Genomic DNA, 20,364 nt, shown 5'->3' with positions numbered 1-20,364 from the left:
TAGGCGTAACCGATGTTCAAAGGTAGGGAGAGTGAGACACACAATAAATGAAAACCACGCTATTCTACTAAACGGACATCTCATTCAGACATTATTTCCTCCAACAGCACGAGACAGGCTCTTACCCCGGCAGTGGGAACAGTCACGGGGGAGATACTTCCCTCTGCGTGGCCATGGTTTCTGGTGACAGGACGGAGGGCCAGGGAAACCAGCAGTGCAGAAAAAGACACGCGAACTGAGACGAAGGAAGCGGTATGATTATTCTATTTTTTTTAATCTTCAAAGTTTTCTGCCACGAGACAGGAATGCATGATAGAAATGGCTCAACATCTTCACATGAAACACTTGGATTCATTTTCATTCACAAGTTTTTTTCTAAAACACCTACAATTTCATAATTCCACCCACTTCCAACCGTAATCACAGATTTAATTGACCACTGAACAGTAGTTGCCAGCAACAGAGCGGGAACGCTTCCAGCGTATTCATAGTGTCTTTGAAACTTCCACCAAGAGTATGACGATGATCAATCTCGTTGTACTTGGCAATGGAGGGATGACTGATGTCCCAAAGGAGACTCCCTACTTATCATGAAGAGCGGTATCCTGCAGATCCTTAAAGAAATGCTTGTCCTTCACCTAGAACTACTCATTCATCTTATAGTTTTTTTCTTGAAGGGATCAGGACGTACTGTCTTCATGAGTTCATCATCACTGCTGATAGCCTGACACTGACCTGTGCTCGTTCACAACTATGCACAGAACACAGAACACAGGAACACAGGTGGACTGCTTGGATTCTACATCTCTTCATTTGAAGAGGACTACTTTGAGAGCTTTTTTTTTTGGCGGGGGGGGGGGGAGGGGAGGAGAAATTGGTTTTTTGGTTTTGAACAGTTGTAAACAAAAGGGAAAAGATATACATGGACATGTATCTACAAAGAGAGAGAAATACACTAAGTTCAATGTGGCGCATAGCTTCGTCTATATGGATACACACAACATAGAGTAAGAGTAGCCACGCACACTGGCACACATACCCGCACCCTATGACATACAGCATGTGGATATAAAGGTTGAAATTGTGGAGTTCACTGGAGCTGTTACATTACCAAATGATGACGAGATACCTGATTTGCATTACTCCTGAGAAGATACCAGAAGGGAATGACAGTTCGGGTGCACTTTGGAATGGCACAATCACGTAAACACTTGCATACTTAAGACTTCGGAACTCAAAACCAAAATTTCTAAATATCCGACCAAAAATTCAAACAATGCAGCACGTTAAAAAGTAAATCAAAACAGAAGTGTTTTATATTAAAAGTATAAACAGAAAATACATAATCATTGGTAATTTTTTAAAAGTAGGAAATACGTACGTAAGAAAATTATGTCATCTGACCAAATTAGAAAAAAACAAACAGCTTCCCAATGCATAATCACACATGCATTGCTCCAAATGCAGAGGACAGGCCACGTGAGAAAGGTAAGGCTGAGAGACGTGCCATCTGAGGGATAAAAAAAATCACCTCACACAGCAAGTCTGCTAAACATGCAACCTGGGGGGTGGGGGGAGAATCACGGTGACTGCTGATCACACTTCTGTAAAAGAAGACTGGCAATTTGTTGAGTATCTTACCCCTCAGATATAATAAAACTGTATAAAAAATGCTATCTAAACCAATGAATTTCAAGCACCAAGGCAATTATTTAAACTTACTGTATTTTGGTTTCTCTTATTGTTGAGGGGTAGACTAGGACGACGGCTAAACTAAAATTAGCCAGGTAATTATTACAGCGTTGTTTTATAGGCATGCGGTTTTCCCCTTCCGTTCACCTGAATGCCCAACACTGGACGATGTTGACGGCAGTAGAGGAATCCCTGGAGAAATCCATGATTTCCGAGTGTCAATGGTTACTATACATTAAAGCTCTTTAACAAACCAATGCTTCGTTGGTGGCGGGAACAGAGCTGCACTATGAGGGGCCGGGATTGCTCCTGGTCACGACTTGGAAGAGGCAGCACCTAGAGCAGACTGGCAGGCACAGCTGGGCCTTCCCCAGCAGGGTAAGAAAACAGCACTGCTACTCTGGAAGGCAACACCATCGCCCGTGTGAACACTGGTGTTTCTCTGAATGAAAACATCTCCTTTAAACACCTGCGGCAGGAGGAGGCAGATCGCAATAAGAGCACTTTCCCCCGTTTCTTTTTCTGCATTTGGGGGGAGGAGAGTAGCAGAGTCTGAGCCAGTGAACAAGCGGCAGTGTTTGTGAGGCCTCTCTGGCTGTTCCTGAAGAAAACGTGTCGGGTGACGCGGGCCGTTACAGTCAACGCGACTGCTGCTTTTGTTCCAGTACGTACATCTCAGCACTCACTCAGCATGTCTGCGACACCGGGAATGCTGCAGTCTTTTCCTCTGATTGAGTTTGGTGAATTTTCTACCCACACCAAACTCAACCTTTTGAGAGACTGACTGCATTTGAGACTGAAAAGAAGCCGACCGAAGGAGACAATCAATGTGGAAAGCAGAAATCACAATCTAAAGTGGTCCTCCGTCACCTCCCAGCCTGCGCTCACTGCGCTCCATCAGGGAACCACATGCAGCTGAAGTCACGGGGCTAGGACAGGGGAAGGGGCGGCCGGCCTTGAGGGTCCTGGGGGTGTGTGGCCTTGCTCTGGCTCCTCGCTTGTCTCAGGGGGTGGCTCTTCAGGGACAGGCTCACCAAGGTCTTCACTGCCCCCTTCGCTTGGCCCCTCAGTGTGCTCTTGGCTCGGCTCCACAGTCTGTTCTAGGCTGATCTCCGTGAGAGCAGGGGGGTTGCTGATCTGACTTTCTTCTTCGACAGCCGCCATCGCTGTCTCATTTAGCATTTGGGGAGGAGGTGGTGTGAGGGTGTCAGACTGCAGGACGGCCTCGGTGGAAGAGGCGGGGGCTTTGGTTAGAGCAGTATCAGCTACCATCTCATTCTGAGGCAAAGGTAACTTTTCCACGAGTTTCCACTGAATGATGCTCATGTCTTTCCCACCAGTTGAAATGAGGTGGCTGTCGTTATGGGTAAAGCTGACATTGGTGACATGGCTGCTGTGGGCACTGTACTTGTGGCTGGGAGCCTATGGAAGTGAATCAGACAAAGGCAAATGATTCCTGACAAGCCTGCTTACTGCACGGAGGCGACTAGTCGGGAGGTAATCCAGCTTGTGAAACAGGTGGCTCAAACAAAAGTTACCAGTCACCGAATCCAATGAATAAAGCTGGTGGAAATCTCCTTTTAACGCCTATTTACATAGGTGAAAAAACAAAACAAAACGACGAAGGCAAGTCTTTCCCCAACATCAAGGGTATACTAGTCATAGTTTATGAACGATTCCATCGGGACAGCTGGATTGGCAGGGTGACAGCAGATTTGGGAAACACCTCTGGTATTATGAGGTGACTGTACAGAGATTAAGAAAGATATTTTTATATACCGAGGAGGAATTCAGGGAGCCCTGGTGGTATAGTGCTTGTAGCACTTGAACCCCCAGCCGCTTCGTGGGAGAAAGATGAGGCAGTCGGCTTCCTGGGAGGCTCATGGACCTGACCCTGCCAAGTAGTTCTACTCTTCTTTAAGGGGGCTGAGTCCGAATCAACTTGACAGCCATGGGTTTTATGGGAGAGGGGAAACTCAGGACTGCCAAACAAACACTACCGCTCACTCTGCAAAAAGGATGAAGCCACCCCCAGCTGCCACTTCATAGCCGATTTCTCACCTGTAAGGAGGACCAGACTATGGCGACAGGCACGCCCCACTCTTCCACCCTTCTCTGGCCTCACAGGCTCGGAGGGTGCAATCCAGGGTCCCAGAGACTTTCTACTTTCTCACCACTGGCAAAAAATGGTCCCAAACAAAAGGCCCTATACAACAGTAAACCAAGAAAACCAAACCTGCTGACACTGAGTTGATTCTGACTCAAGGCAACTCTATGGAGTTCCTGAGTCTGGAAGTCTTTACAGGAGCAATCACCAGCCAGTCAGCTGGCGGTGCAGCGGTTACCCCGGGGGCTACTGAAACGCTCACGTCCAACCTCTCTGCCACGGAGTCACTACCGACTCAGAGGACCCTACAGCAGAGCAGAGGAGACCTGCCCTGTGATTTCCGACACTCATTCTTTACAGGAGTGGAAGCCCTCATCTTTCTGCCATGCGGCAGCTGGTGTTTTTGAACTGCGGACCCTGACGGCTCCTCCGGTAACTAGTCTCTATTAACTGAACTTACCTTTGGTTTGGAGCAAGGATACTGAAACAGATGAACTTTGCAAAAGTCGTCGGCGACAGCTATGACCTTTCTGTTGTGGGATCGCACCAGTGCATTGATGTCTGTCCCATCAGAGCCTTCTGGCCAGACACCTGTGATACAAAAATACGTGGTGTAGAACCAAAATTAGCCTGCAAGCCCGGGCTGCTGTGCTTCAGAGCTGGAAGAGTGTCCATATTTGTTCATGCTCGAAGTTGTGGCTATTTCCAGAGGCTCGAGCTGTTCTTCATTCAACTGGCCTCTTTCCATGCTAAAATATAACCACTAATACAATTAAACCAATGTAACCTCAAGTTAGAAAATTACTGACCTGGATAAATTATTTTCATTTCAGTGTGACTCAACAACCTCTGTAATAAGCTCTTCTTTTAAACTTTCTACTTGGAGGGGAAATTATCAGTTGCAAAAACACTCTTTTAAAAAAAATCATTTTACTGGGGACTCTAACAGCTCTTATCACAATCCATACATCCATCCATTGTGTCAAGCACATCTGTACATAGGTTGCCATCATCATTCTCAAAACGTTTTCTCTCTACTTGAGTCCTTGGTGTCAGCTCATTTCCTCCCCACTCCTCCCTCAGGAACACTTGATAATTTATAAATTATTATTTTTTTCATGTCTTACACTGAACACTGCCTCCCTTCACCCACCTTTCTGTTCATCCCCCCTGGTTGGGGGTTATATGTAGATCATTGTGATTGGATCCTCCTTTCTCTCCCTACCCTCCTGGTATCACTGATTCTCATTATCGGTCCTGAGGGGTTTATCTGTCCTGGATTCCCTGTGTTTCCAGGTCTTATCTGCACGCGTGTACAAGCTCTGGTCTAGCCGGATTTGTAAGGTAGAATTGGGGTCATGACGGGGGTGGGGGGCGAGGGGGCGGAGGAAGCATTAAAGAACTAGAGGAAAGATGTATGTTTTTGTAGATGCTATACTGCACCCTGACCCTTGTGACCCTTCCGTAAGGGGATGTCCAATTGTCTACAGATGGGCTTTGGGTCTCTGCTCCACACCCCTCCTCATAAAACAGACTCTGGGGCCAGGGTGTGGGACCCCATCAGACTCAACCGAAAACACTCCTAAAGGCCAGCAAACAGACCTGGAACTATTTATCAGCTTTTCTTTTTCTGTTGTTCTTTTGTTTGTTTTGTCATTTTTGTTTTGCTGTCTTGTTTCTGTGATTATTGTCTCAACATGTCTATCTGGATAAGATAGGTGGGATAAGATAATCCAGAGGAGAAAACAACGGCCCAATGGTTGGGGATGGATGGGGGGGACATGGGAGAGAGGGAAGCGGGGAAAAGGCAGGGGGTTGTCAAACAACCTAGGGACAACGGAACAACAAGTGATCTAAAATCAGTGGTGAGGCAAGCATAGGATGCCTGGTTGATCAAGGACAATATAGCCGAGAGGAATTACCAAAGCCTGAATGAAGACAAACATGATAGTGGGACAAGAGGAAAGTAAAAGGAAATAGAGGAAAGAACTAGGAGGCGAAGGACATTTATGAAGGTCTAAATATGTACATATGTAAATATATTTATATATAACAATAGGGAAAAAGATCTATGTACATATATTTATATGTTAAGTATTAAGGTAGCAGACAGATACTGGGCTTATACTCAAGTACTCCCTCAATGCAAGAACACTTTTTTCTAATAACCCGGCATTCTGTGATGTTCAACTTCCTGACAGGATTGCTGAAGACAAAATGGGTACATAAGCAAATGTAGTGAACAAATCTGATGGTGCCCAGCTATAGAAAAATATAGCGTCTGGGGTCTTAAATGCTTGAAGGTAAACAAGTGGCCATCTAGCTGAGAGGCAACAAAGTCTACATGGAAGAAGCACACAAGCCTATGAGATGATGACGTGTCAATGGGTTTAAGTATCAGGCATCAAAGACCCAGAACATAAAATCATACCAATATGAATGGGGGGGGGGTGCAAAACATACTCTTAAACTAAGGAAAATTCACACAAATGGTCACTTTCTTCCAAAAGAAACATCAGAGAGTGTCTTTCTTGAGTTAACAGACAGGTCATTTACTAGTGTAGTATGCTTGCCCGTAGAACATTCCTAGAAATATTTATATTCAAAGCCAAGGCAAACCAGGTTCATGCTGAGTTGCTGGAGACCGTGTCCGACATAACCAGCACAAACCTCCATTAGCTGAGGCTAAAGCTGTGGGATATTTAAGAGCTGAGGTGTTCACCTCCTGTGGCGGATCTTCTAGAACAACTAACTTTGTGGTCAATTTTCTAAAAGCAAGTCAAGCTATTTCTTAATTGGCAGCTCTTATGAATTGGATAACTAGAACCTAGCTAATACATAAGGTTGCTCTGTGCCCCAATAGATTCAACAGCAGTGGGTTCTGATTTAAATGAATAGATGTGTTGGCTGCTGCCTTGGTTTCACCCCAAATTATGCAATGACCTGTTAATGGACTAGTCAAGATTATTTTAAGTTTCTTCATAGTTTCTCAGGCTTTTCTACCTCTATAGCAAGGTGCTTAGAACAATTACCACTAAGGTACTACTTTTCTAATATCCATGCATAAAGAAATTTTCAGATGTATGATCAGATTGGAGGACAGAACCCAATTCTCAGAAGGCAGACATATATCATTAAAAGAAAAATACAATAGCATGGATACTGCCTTAGGTCTTGATGCCAAATCCATCCTTGGCATTGAGTCTAACACTAAGGATAGGAAAAACTTAAGACACCATCACAGAGGATCTTCACAAGCAGCAGGTTAGGAATGATGCCCAGGTTTTCTCGTTAACTTCCTAGGACACACGGAGAGTGAGATAACTGGTAGTCACACAGGAAGAATGAAATTGAGTCCTACCTCGCACCATATACAACAATTAACTAAAAATGATCCAGAGAGCTAGGTGAGAGCTAACATGACAAAACTCTTAGATGAAAATATAGGTAAAATGCTTTATGACCCTGGGTGTTTTAGATTTAATACCCCAAATACAAGAGACATTAAAAGAAGTTTCAACACAACTGATGTATGTGTGGATTGTGATAAAGAGTTGTATGAGCCCCAATAAAATGATTTAAAAAAAAGAATCACCATGTCAGAAAGATGGGGGCAACAAATGTACAAATGTGCTTGCCGCAATGTATGCATATATGGACTATGATAAGAGTTGTATGAGCCCCAATAAAACCATTTAAATAATAATAAAGGAAGTTTCAAAAATCCATGGAAAAAATGGAAGCAAAAGATGATGGAATTTCTCCACAAAGTTTACGAAGCCCCCTTGTATACAAGCACACCAGTTACCGCATCACACCCACTAGGATGCCTGTAATACAAAGGTAACCCTAAGTACTGGCAAGGGCATGGTAGAATGGGACTCATATATTGCTAGATCACAAGTGGAAGTGTCAAATGGCACTACCACTCTGGAAAACAATTGGGCAGTTCTCAAGAGCTTAAACACAGAGTTACCACATGATCTTACAATTCCGCTTCTATCTCACAGGAAACATATGTCCACACAAAACTTTCACGTGAGATCATTCAATGTAATACACTAGATAACTGGACAACGGAAAAGAACCACAAAGAGGCATTTGACTAAGTCTAGTATCCATTCCATAAGCAGAGAATATGTGGGACATCTCTCCACATAATAGGAGCAAACAGTCGAATCTTTCTCCTAAGGATCCCATAGGGAAGCGATCAATACAAGTGTCAGAACACAACGTGAACACATGATAATCAATTGAGTTTCTATACATTAGCAATAAACAAGCAAAAAAAGAAATTTAGGGTCAATTCCATTTATAATACCATCTAAAAACTTAAGTTTCTAGGTAAATTTAACTAAGATGGTGAAAGACTAACAGTGACAACTATAAAACATTATTAAAAAAGATAAAGCTCTAAGTAAACAGAAACACATTCATATTCATGGATTGGAAAGCTTAAAATTGCTAAGATGCCAACACGATCCAAAGCAATCTATAAAGTCGGTGCGATCACCAAATTCTCACATGCTGCTCTGCATACATGGAAACACTAGTCCTCAAGCTCCCGTGCAATGGCAAGACGCCCTGAATGGGTAAGCAATCCTGAGAGAGGAGGAGGAGGAGGAGGAATCACACCCTCTGATTCTGAAACAAAAAGAGCCGGTACTGGGATGATGATGGGCGTGAAAGCCAGTGAAAGAGACCGGCGAGCGCAGCAGCAAGCGCACGCACACATCCGCAGTCAAGGGATTTTGGACGCCAGCGCTAAATGCACTCCCTGTGGAAAGAGTGTCTTCAATAAGCAGTGCTGGGAAAGCTGTATCCCACATGCACAAGGCTGAAGTTGGGTCTACATTGCATACAATAGTTTAAATAAATTCAAACAGCTTAAGGATGTAAAAGTGAGAACTCAGGCCTTAAACACGCTTAAAAGAAAACAAGGCTATTGCTCCAGGGTGCAGTTTTTAACAAGGGGGTCTTAGGTATGACGCCCAGACACAAAATACATAGGACCTCACAAAATTAGTAGGAAATTTTGGGGAGCCATTGATCTGTTAAAGATTGACTAGCAAGAATATATAGAGAACTCATAGAAGTTAACAAGTAAATGATAACTTAACCAAATAGGGATATATATAAATGGCCAAAAAGCACATGAAAAGATTTTCAGTCACTAGAGATTAGTAATCAAAACCACACTGACACCGTCTCTCCTCCAGGAGAATGGGTAAGATAAAGCAAAACAAAACACAATGGGAACCAACAGAAAATGATGTTGGCAAGAATGCGGAGAAACTGGAACTCTCATCTATTGCTTATGGGAGTGCAAAAGACTGACGGCCACCTGGGGAAAGATGGCCAATTCCGCAACATGATCCAGCAAGTCCACTCCCAGGCACTTCCCAGAGCAGAGAGCAAGAATGCGAGCAGGCATGGGCGCCAACAGTCAATCCTGGACCCTCAGAGTAGCCAAAGGCGAAAACCACCTAAATGTCCACTAGTGGGTAAATGAAAGAAAAGGTACATACAACATGTAGGAACCTTGAAAACATTCTAGTAAAGGGAAGAAGCCAATCAGGAACAATCACACATTGTGTGATTCCACTGACGTGTAATATTCAGAACAATCAAGTCTTCAGAGTCCAAAACATGGGCGGGCTGGTGCTGGGGCGGGGGACCACGCGGAGCGACTGTCAACGAGCACAGGGACTCTTTCTGGGCGAAGACAGCTGCACAGTCCTGTGGAGGCACTGAAGCCACTACACTGCACATTTTAAGTTGAAGCCACTACACTGCACATTTTAAGTGAAGAAATCATGATTTAAGAGTTCCCTTATATGTTTAAAGCCTTTGATATTCACATGGAGGAAAAAACCAGCCATGTGCACTATTATGCACATTCCTTCTCCTTGAACTATCTTTCCTATTCATGGGAAACCAGAACATCTGTTGGATTCTGGAAAGAACCAGTCTCATATTGACTCAATCCTCGTATATCTGATTTCTTTAAATCTGGTTGTAGAATACTTTCCATTTAAAAGTTCTAGGAAGAGAGGAGGAGGGTGGAGTGGAGATTCAAAGCCCATCTGCAGACAAATGGACATTCCCTTACAAAAGGGTCACAAGGAAGAGACGAGCCGGTCAGGGTGCAGTACAGCACTGAAGAAACATACAACTTTCTTCTAGTTCTTTAATCCACTCCCCTTACCCCCCATGATGACCCAGTTCTACCTTATAAATCTGGCTAGACCTGAGCATGTACACTGGTACAGATAAGAGCTCACAACACAGGGAATCCAGGACAGATAAACCCCTCAGGACCAATAATGAGAATCAGTGATACCAGGAGGGTAGAGGGGACAAGGGGGAATCAATCACAATGATCTACATATAACCCCCAACCAGGGGGGTGAACAGAAAAGTGGGTGAAGGGAGGCAGTGTTCGGTGTAAGACATGAAAAAAATAATAATTTATAAATTATCAAGTGTTCCCGAGGGAGGAGTGGGAAGGGAATGAGCTGACACCAAGGACTCAAGTAGAGAAAACGTTTTGAGAATGATAACGGCAACCTATGTACAGATGTGCTTGGCACGATGGATGTATGGATTGTGATAAGAGCTGTAAGAGTCCCCAATAAAATGATTTTTTTAAAAAAATTCTAGGCAGGGAACTATTCTATGACAGTCCCACCAAATGTCTGTCACACTGGGTGCCTGGTCCTTACCGAAGACGTGAAAGCCCAGCACGCAGGTGTACGTTGTCCAATCGATGTCCTTACACTCGGACCGGTTCCTGATTAGTTTGCAGTTATTTATAATGTCCCCTGAAAATTTAAAAACAGGAAGTATAATCACACGGACTGTGTACAAATGTATCTGAAAGTGCAACTCAATTCAAACTAGGCATGCTTTCTTGACTTTATAATCCACACACTGGGAAACATGACAACTTTCAAAAGGGAAACAGCAGTGTTTACTTTTTTGCACACCTATAAGCTGATACCCTTTGAGTTGCCTCTAAAAACACAAACACCCATCCATTATATACTGCGCTTTGCCTTTAAGACAGTTGTTAAATACAAAACCATTCAGCATCAATTTCAACAAGTAATTTCTTCCTGCTGTACGTGCCTTCAGTTCCACACCATTTAAACACTTCATTTCATGCCATTTTTTCTTAGAGCAGGGAACTACTACATTTGAGATTCTCATTACTTAGCTCAGAGCAGCGCACACTTAAGCAGGTTAGAGAGGCCCTGACATGGACTCTCGATACCATTCAAACCCCTCAGAGCCTGCTCAAGAGTGCCCCTCACAGACTTCTCTGAGCACTGGCTAGCATCCATACTTACAGTACAGTATCTCATAGTCTCCTGAGTTGGACATTATATACTGGTTGTCTGGGGACCAATCCAGGTGTGTGATATAGCTGGAATGTCCCTAGGGAATAACAGAGCAATTGTTAAAAAGCACTGAAGAGTTTAGTATGACAAGTACTAGTTAGGTAATGCCATTTCTTGAGCACCCATTTGTCTGAAAATCCTAAGTGCTAGAGAGCAGTATTTCAGCCTTTAGAGCCAACCAAGGTCCCCAGCAGGTCCTTTGTTCTTTCTTGCTCCGTCTGATAGGTGGAGTTCTGGCAGAAATCCAGAATTACAGGGTCCTGAGCATGATGCTAACCGAGAAGCACTCTGGGAGGAGCCAGCTGGCCTCGCCACTTAGGTACCAGCAACAGGCACTTACTATCTCCTGTGCTAGAGTCAGCCAGGAAAAAGTCTCTTCACCTTGTGTCTTAGAAACCACACAGGTCTCATTTCTAGCTCTGGGTCCGTCAGAGTGACTCTGCATTTGAGAATTTGAGAATGAAGTATTAGCTCCGGGAGGTGTACACAGAGCATTTTCCTGGCTCCCTCCTGGCACGGCTCAGGGCCTGAGGAATACGCCACATTTCCTGGGACTCATGAGCATCTTAGAAAATCTTGTTTCTTCAGAGAGTGTTCTAGGGGGCACTCCTTCATGACAGCCAGGCTCCGACAAAGATTCCTTTCACTGGAGGACAGTACTTTTCCGCACAGGTTTTACCAACACTGTGGGATTACAACCAAAACCCACACTACAGAATGCTGCCCTTTGTTGACTTCCACAGACTATTTCATGTAAATTCACCCAAACCAGTGCAATCTGGTATTCGCTTTTATCTCGTATGGCTTGTGTACTTTTTGAATGATTAGCTTTCTACTCATGATTTAATTTATTAAGGTAGTAAAGTCATGTCCCTTAGGTAGAGTTGTAATGATTTACACAAGCTACTCTTACTATTCTGGTGTCCGCGGAAACCTAACTAGGTGGCCTAAAATCGTTCTCCATCATAGCACATTTAAATGAATTAAAGTTCTGTGGGTTTCAGAACTCTGAGGCTCCCTGAAATTGTTGAGCGAGTACGAGAACTGGTTGGGGCTCCCTTGGGGACAGATAGACACATACCAATCTAAGCAGAAGAACAGATGCTCAAAGGCAGAAAGAGCCAGTTGGTTGTGAGAGAGTGTCTGAGTATGGTGGGAGGCAGGCCTACGAAGATGCTTTCCTTGGGAACACAGCATCTGATGAACGGTGCCTGGAGAAGAAAGGCAGCATTCCCCCGACAGAAGGACATAGCAACACTATCTGAGTTGTTGGGAAGAGTTAACAGCACACCGTGAAGAGCGTCAAACGCACGGCACATAACGAGAGGAACAAAATTCCACTATCTTTGAATTCCACCCCCTCCACACAAACTTTTTGAATATTGCAATCATGCAACTTACATTTTTCCTAGACAGAGGTGTTCAGAAGGTACTCTCAAAGAGGACTCGTGAGTAGGAAAAGCCCTCGGATTTAGAAAAGACCTTGAAGAAGTTATCAAGACATCATGGAAAATGAAGAGAATAGAGTTTGACCGGGTATGGACGTAAAAAAATAGCCCAAAGGGGGTCTTACTGGAGGGTTTATGATGTTCCCCTCTTAATGTCCTATGGGAACCACCTACTGCACAGACCCATGGGAGGTCCATGCTCAGCCTGCGATGAGGAGGCAGGGAGGTAATAATGTCCAACTTCACCCATTGGCAAAGGCAGCTGTGAGCAAAATCTACTATGTGTATCTCCTTGAAGAGAAACGGAGAAGTAGTCTTAGCTGGTGATTTTATAATCGCCATTAAAGAGCTCAACGGTGTAACTGTAATAATACCATCAGGTGGTAGAGCCCAAGACTACACTGGGAAGAAACAACACAACCATGAGGCTACAACAACAATGTTCAGCGAATCTACAATAGTGGCTTCCCATCCTGGCTGGAAAGCAAAGTTAGCTGGGGAATCTTTTCCAACAGGTACTGAGCTATGGATCCAACTTTATCCCCAAGGAGGTCCGCGGGAGTGCCTTCACCACGCAGGGCAGCACTGCCCACCGGAAACATGACGCGACCGGTTCCTCGCCTGTGCCGTCCGAGGCAGGAGGAGCACCCACTCCCTGAGCGTCAGCATGCTCCCAGGAAGAGGAATTTTATAAACAGAACTGGACAATGCTGGTAGAGATTAGTCAACACTTTATACTTCAACGCACTGCCATCAAGTCCATTCTGACCCCGAGTGACCAAAGAGGACCGAGCACAACTGCCCCTCGGGGACCTCCACTGCTGCAGGCCCTTCTTCACAGGGGCAGAAACCTTCGTCTCTCTCTTGTGGAGAGGCCGGTGCGTTTGACCTTCTGACCCTACAGATAGCAGCTCAACACAAGTCCCACTATGGCACCGGGGCGCCGTGTCCTTTTGTTAGTGCACAGTAACTCAGTCCATCTCAATCTCTCCGTCTCACTCTCTCTCTCTCCCACCCGCCCCTTTCCACTGCCCTGTCTTGCCTAGTCGTAACCAACGGTAGTTCTGAGGCCTGTGGTGTTTTCAGATGAACTTTAGAATTATGTTATCAAACCCACAAATGTCATGTTGAAACTTAAACGAGACTGCATTAAATTTTCAGAGAACAATCTGTAGAGAGCAGACATAGCTATGAGAAACTTTTCTACTTAGAAAGCCTTCTCTCTCTGTCAGTGTCTTTCAGCAATGTTTCACACAGCTTCCTGTGCTTTTCCTTGTTAGGTTTCTTCTGCAGTTTTGGTTGTTATTCTGAATGGGATTTTTCCCATCACAGTTTTAAAATCATTTTTTATTGTGAAAGGGGTGAAAGTTTTACATTCCACAGTTCACCCACGTCGTCTCGTCGCATCCACTGCAAGCCCCTCAACGGACCATCACTACCCTGCCTCCTCGGTGCCATCTCCTGCCCTCCCTCTCTTCTAACCCTCTGCACCGTCTCTGGGTAAATGTTGGCCCTCAGATCACAACTGGTTGGTTACTCTCAGGTGTGTCTCCCTGGTTTTACTGTCCCCTTCTAGACTTGTCTATTTTGGGGTAGAATTTGAACCACAGGGGTGAGTTCAGTTTTAAATTCAAAAGGTAGTGAAGAGCCACAGTCTTTGGGAGAAAGCCAACCTGTACCTAGTGTCGGCAGTTAGCTGCCTGGCTACTCTACACCCTGTCTTCTGGTAACATGCCCAAACAAAAGACTGCATTTTCAGCCTCCTTGGCAGCTGCTAGGGGTGGCAGAATTAATTTAATTGACGGGGCTTCTGGGGAAACTTTATGAGAACTGATGTGCTTGGCAAGAATGCCCTTTTGCGTTTATCCTTTCTGCCTGGAACTAGGGACCTGATACTAATCTTATGAGAGGAAGGAAGCAACTCAACAAGGATGATGGAGAAAGGAAAAATCCAGAGTCCCTTATGATTTTTAAAAAATGAAAACAAATCTTTAATTTGTTTAGCCCTCAGTGTACTGCATGTGGCTCCTAACTTATTGCTTGCTGTAGTAGTTACATAATCTGGTGTCAATTTGAGGATTCAGAGCAAAGGGGTGGAGTTTAATCTGTTAATCAGGCCGCAGCTCGATGACTTCATTTGGAGGCACTAAGGCAGCTTTTCTCAACTTGTGGGTGTGACCCCTTTGGGGGTCGAACAACCCTTTCACAGGGGCTGCCCGATTCATCACAGTAGCAAAATGACAGTGATGAAGTAGCAATGAAAATAATTTTATGGTTGGGGGTTAACAACATAAGGAACTGTATGAAAGGGTCAAAGCATTAGGAAGGTTGAGAACCAATGCACTAAGGAGATACAATAGTTTGCTGGAGGCAGGACACATGTGAGACATCCCTGAGGAGAAGACACACGGAGAGAGACTGAATGAGCCAGAGAAGCCATGTAGGGACCCCTGCCAGTGCTGAGATGCTTACCACGCCACTGGAGCCACAAGGTTTCCACCCACAGGCCTGTGACCTTCCTGCATTCGGCCTCATTGCATGTGTTTTGTGAGACTGAAAAGGACTTTATGGATTTTTATCGGACATATGAGCTAATGTAAGACTTATGGACTTGATCTGGACTGGGATGTTTTCTCAATATTCAACTGCTTTTGTATAAATCTTTCTTATACACATGAGTGTCTCTATGAATTTGCTTCTCTAGTCTACCCAGACTAACACACTTGCTAAAAGTAAAGAGGATTTGAGTATCAGACAACGGCCTTCAGTATGGATTGCACTTTAGCATCAAGGGGGAAAATTCTCAGATCTGGACCAATGAACATCACAAGAAAGAGAAAACACTGAAGTTGTCAAGGATTAATTACAGTTGGATCCATAATTAATACCCATGGAAACAGCAGTAACAAAATCAAGTGATAGATTATACTGGCCAGATCTGCTGTAAAATTCTCTTTAAAGAGTCAAATAGTTTTCTCTTTCCCTGTCCCCGCCGAGCTGTGCGGAGGCAGAGGCTCCGGTGTGTTCAAGATTCGGTCCCACCCGTAACCTACCGCCATGGCCGAGGAAGGCATTGCTGCTGGAGGTGTAATGGACGTTAACACTGCATTACAAGAGGTGCTGAAGACCGCCCTCATCCACGATGGCCTGGCACGTGGAATCCGCGAAGCTGCCAAAGCCTTAGACAAGCGCCAAGCTCATCTTTGTGTGCTTGCATCCAACTGTGATGAGCCGATGTATGTCAAGCTGGTGTAGGCCCTATGTGCTGAACACCAGATCAACCTCATTAAGGTTGATGACAACAAGAAACTAGGAGAGTGGGTGGGCCTCTGCAAAACTGATAGAGAAGGAAAACCCCGGAAAGTGGTTGGTTGCAGTTGTGTGGTTGTTAAGGACTATGGCAAAGAATCTCAAGCCAAGGATGTTATTGAAGAATACTTTAAATGCAAAAAATGAGCAAATAAAACTTGGCTAATTGTTAAAAAAAAAAAAGAGTCAAATAGTTTTATGAGGGTGCGAAGGTGGGGGAGGGGAAAAAAGAGAAGCTGATATCAAGGGCTCAAGTAGAAATAAAATGTTCTGGAAATGATGATGGCAACACATGTACAAATGTGCTGGATACAACTGATATATGGATTACTGAAGGAGCTGTAAGAGTCCCCAATAAAAAGATTAAAAAAAACATGTTAAAAAGTAAAGATGTCACTTTCAGGACTAAGGCGAACCTGACTCAAAGCCATGATATTGATGCATGTGAGTCACAGTGTGGTGACAATATGCCACGGATTGTCAGAAGAATGAACAAGTCTGTCTTGGAAGAAGTACACCTAGAAAGCTTCTTAGAAGCGAAGATGGTGAGACTTTGCCTTGTGTATTTTGGACATGTTCTCAAGAGCGACCAGGCTTTGAAAAGGGACATCATGTTTGGTAAAACAGAGGGTCAGCAACAAAGAGGCAGGGCCTCAAGGAGAAGGATGGACACAGTGACTGTGATGGCGGTGTTTCTGCTGTGTGAGTGTGTGTGTGGGGGGGAGAGAAGAGATCTATGAGTGAAAACCAACTCCACAACAACTAACAACACTGTAACGCTGCATTCTACTCAGTCAGTGAAATCTTGCTAGCTATACAGTGTTTCTTGGAGATTTCTAGAGAGCTACAAAGTCTGAATAGTTTCTCTCTTTTAGATGTATACTTTTAGTTACTAAAATTGTGGCCAAAAGAACACTTTTGTGTTCGGAATGCTTTTTAAGTACACCAGGGCACTTAATGCTTTTTAAGTACACCAGGGTAACTTTAACACACTCCCTCCCTCCCTTGGTCTGAATTGTGTAAGGCGCTCTGGGAAAGATAGACACAAATGTGAACGAAACAGAAAGGCATTATGTTGGCACTAAGTGCGGAATAAATAATACTAATCCCGTTAGCTCAATCAGAACTTTTAAATACTTCAAAGAAAATGTACGATTATTTACAATTAGATTTTTGATCTGTATAAGCCCAGGGCTCATCCACTGACTGAGAAAAGTGTGTAGTAACCAGACCTACTATGCACTGAGTATTTTCTGTATGCAGAGCATTAAGCTAAGTACTTTGCATACATCATCACATTCACATCTCACACAGCAACTTTCACGAGGCTTCCCCCATAAAAGGGGAGAGCAGTGAGTCACTTTTCTGAAGGCACGTAACTGAGAATTGGTGGAGCCAGGCTTCAAGCACAAGTCAGATGATTCTGGACCAAATGATAAGCCCAATACTGAAGTCATGCTTTTCTGACTCATTTATATAATACCAAAGACCAGCCGAAAGCAATTTATAAGTACTATGTTTTGTTTCTTTTTTAAAATACTTTTATTGGGGGCTCTTACATCTCATCACAATCCATACATTCCTTCACACAATCCGTGTCCAGCACATTTGCACAGATGCTGCCATCATCATTGTCAAAGCATTCTCTTCCCACTTGAGCCCAACATCAGCTCTCCATTTCCTCCCCTCCCTGCCCCGCCTGCCTTTCCCAAGTACTATGTTAAGAAAAGGAATTTTTAAGTAAGCTAGAATCTTTCCAGTATATTGTCAAACTATTTGTAGTGCAAGAAGCGCTGAGGTAGAGACATACTGTGCTGAAGGCAGAACTGTACAAGCTCTCAGCTCCGTCACTAGATGGGATCTCTGACATAACCTATCTATCAGTAATCTTCAAGTCCTTTTAGCTATAAAAGTTTTCCGTCCTATTAGGTCTTCATTGAGAAGTCCAAAGGTAAAGCAAATAAAATCTGACCCAAACCAACTCAGCTCAACTCCCAGTTACAGGGTTTTGGCAAGAAAGATACATACCACCAGCACCCAAACCAAAATCAAACCCCACTTTTGTTAATTGACTCTAACTCATAGAACGATAGTCTGAATCCAAAGCCTTTCGGCAAACTTTTCTATAGCTGGAGTTACAAAATCAGATTGCTTACACATTAAATATATTATACAATCATGAATCATAGTTTAGTCATACTACTTTTCTAATATTTGCTAAACATTAAGAAGATGAAACCTCTCCTGGATAGCAGCAGTGGGAGAGAGGTTCTAAAGCAGCAGTTCTCAATCTGTGGGTCGCCCGATTCATAACAGCAGCAAAATGGCAGTGATGAAGTAGCAAAGAAAATAATTGTATGGTTGGGGGGTCAGCACAACATGAGGAACTGTACTAAAGGGTTGCAGCGTGAGGAAGGTTGGGAACCACTGTGCTGCATCATCACATCTAATGGGGAAGAATGAAATGTGATCAGTGGGCTGAAGCCGGCCTGGAGTTGTGCTGCAGAGGCGGCAGCAAGCCCCAGGGCCGCAGGCAGTCAGTGAGTTCCCAGGGCCAACACAGGAAGGAGCGGGCAGAGCAAGGCTACAGAAGAGGAAATAAAGGCGGTCACAGATAAAATGGGGCTTAGCTGGCATCAGTCTACTTCTTTCCATCTTCTCAGCCAGTCTGGAGTAGTTGGGCTCATGAAGAGCAAACTATTTCCTGGTACATAATTGAGTTTAACTTCAAAGAGATGGTCCAAGTCCAGTGATGGACAATAAACAAACGTGTGAGAAGGCAGCCTTTGCAAGTATAAAAGCAACGTTAGCAGAAAATATGCTCGTTTGCTCTTATTTTAAATAGTTCATCAAGGGATGCACATGTGCACAGTCATCTACAACACTTAAATCCTGAGCCCTGCCCCGTCATCCTACTCGTGAAGCTTCCAAAGGGAATGATCTATGTCTTTGAAGGCGGCTGTTCTATGAGCAATGTCCTGACAACTCTATTCCAGGGTCTTAATGAGTGACTAGTCTGAAATGCAAGCAGATTTACCAAACTGGTGATGGCCCTGGTTCAGAAAACAAGGCTTCTTGTTTGTAGATTGGAGTATTTCAGAAATGAGAAGCAAAATGAAATGCCTTCTTCGTCTTTCCATAAATGCCAGAAAAAAACAAAACCCTAACTGCCATTGAGTCGACTCTGTCCCACAGTGACCTTTGACCCTTGAGGACACGGGAGAATTTCTCTAGGGGTTTTACAGGACTGTAACTCGTACATGGGTAAAAAGCCTTGTTTTTCTCTTGAGAAGTGACGCATGGTTCTAAACTGCTGACCTCGCAGTGAGCGGTTCAATGTGTGGCCACTGCACCACTGGAGCGCCTCCCTTCCTTCCCCATCACTGCAAAACTAGGAAATTCCTTTCAGAGTTATTTTGTATTGCACTTATTTCTGTTTCGTGGTTGAAGTGACAGACTGCACAGGAGACCAAGGGAACTGCCAGGGCATGTGAATGGAGATGACACCGCAAGGGCTCTGGGCTGGCTCCTGTGGCTGAGGTCCTCTAAACAGTGGTCAGGAGTCCAAGTGGTGCAGTGGGTTCAGTGTTGTCCTGATACGCACAACATCAGTAGTTTGAACCCATCTGCTGCTCTGTGACAGACGAATGAGGCTGTCTGCTCCTTACAGGGTTACAGCCTTCCAATCCCCGGGGGCAGGTCTCTTCTATTCTAGTGTCACCACCAGTTGGAATCAACTCGATGGCAGTTGGCATTTTCAGTTTGAAGGAGTGATCAGAGACACATCAAAGGTTGGGCTTGGTCTTTATCACCTTTGAGAATTATTGTAAAAGGGCATTCTGAGGCTTGCTGATAAGAGGGAAAACTTGTGGCTGGAGGAAATTAGGAATCGGTTCTCTTACGGTTACAGTACTTGTTGTAAACTGGTAACAGATTTTATAAATAAGCTCTGGAGAGCTCAGTTGATACATCTCTCTGAAATGGAACTTCTTTTACTTCTCCATCTATAAGGCTGAGAACAGAGCCCTGGCTTGGAAGGACTGTATCTGGCAATAGTCATAGCCTAAGGACCTGTGAAGAGGGGCAGGGTCTGAATGCTTGGTTATAATTCATTAAAAGGGCATTTCCTAAAGTTCTAAGGTTTCTTATGTTTCTTATAGCTACAGTGGTCACTTAAACCTAGACCTAAAACAGGGGAACTATTGGAAATAAGAGAGAAAACAGTCTGTGTATTTGGAATTCTGGGAGTTGTTCTAGTTGTCCCATTTTAACAACGCTTTTATCTTCATAATAATCCTGTAGAGTAAGAGCTATATTTATCTCCAATACTAGATGAAGAACTGAGAGGTTAATTAACTTGCTTAAAGTCACAAACTAGTCAGCAGCGGAGCCAGCATCAATCCAC

General features: G+C 44.1%; 1 protein-coding gene and 1 pseudogene across 1 annotated transcript in view; one reads left to right on the top strand and one right to left on the bottom strand.

Moving 5' to 3' along the window:
- Nucleotides 1-255: 255 nt before the first annotated feature.
- Nucleotides 256-20,364, bottom strand: part of EML4 (EMAP like 4) — a 173,308-nt gene continuing 153,199 nt past the window's right edge. Inside the window, 5 exon segments of the mRNA XM_075535194.1 lie at nucleotides 256-2,681; nucleotides 2,683-3,114; nucleotides 4,260-4,390; nucleotides 10,525-10,623; nucleotides 11,152-11,239. Coding sequence (XP_075391309.1) covers nucleotides 2,622-2,681; nucleotides 2,683-3,114; nucleotides 4,260-4,390; nucleotides 10,525-10,623; nucleotides 11,152-11,239 — 810 coding nt within the window. The 3' untranslated portion in view covers nucleotides 256-2,621.
- Nucleotides 15,640-16,146, top strand: LOC142430195 (small ribosomal subunit protein eS12-like; annotated as a pseudogene).

Source organism: Tenrec ecaudatus, chromosome 17, assembly GCF_050624435.1.
Source record: "Tenrec ecaudatus isolate mTenEca1 chromosome 17, mTenEca1.hap1, whole genome shotgun sequence".
NCBI classification, from domain to species: Eukaryota; Metazoa; Chordata; class Mammalia; order Afrosoricida; family Tenrecidae; genus Tenrec; species Tenrec ecaudatus.
This window is presented reverse-complemented; position numbering and strand designations above follow the sequence as displayed.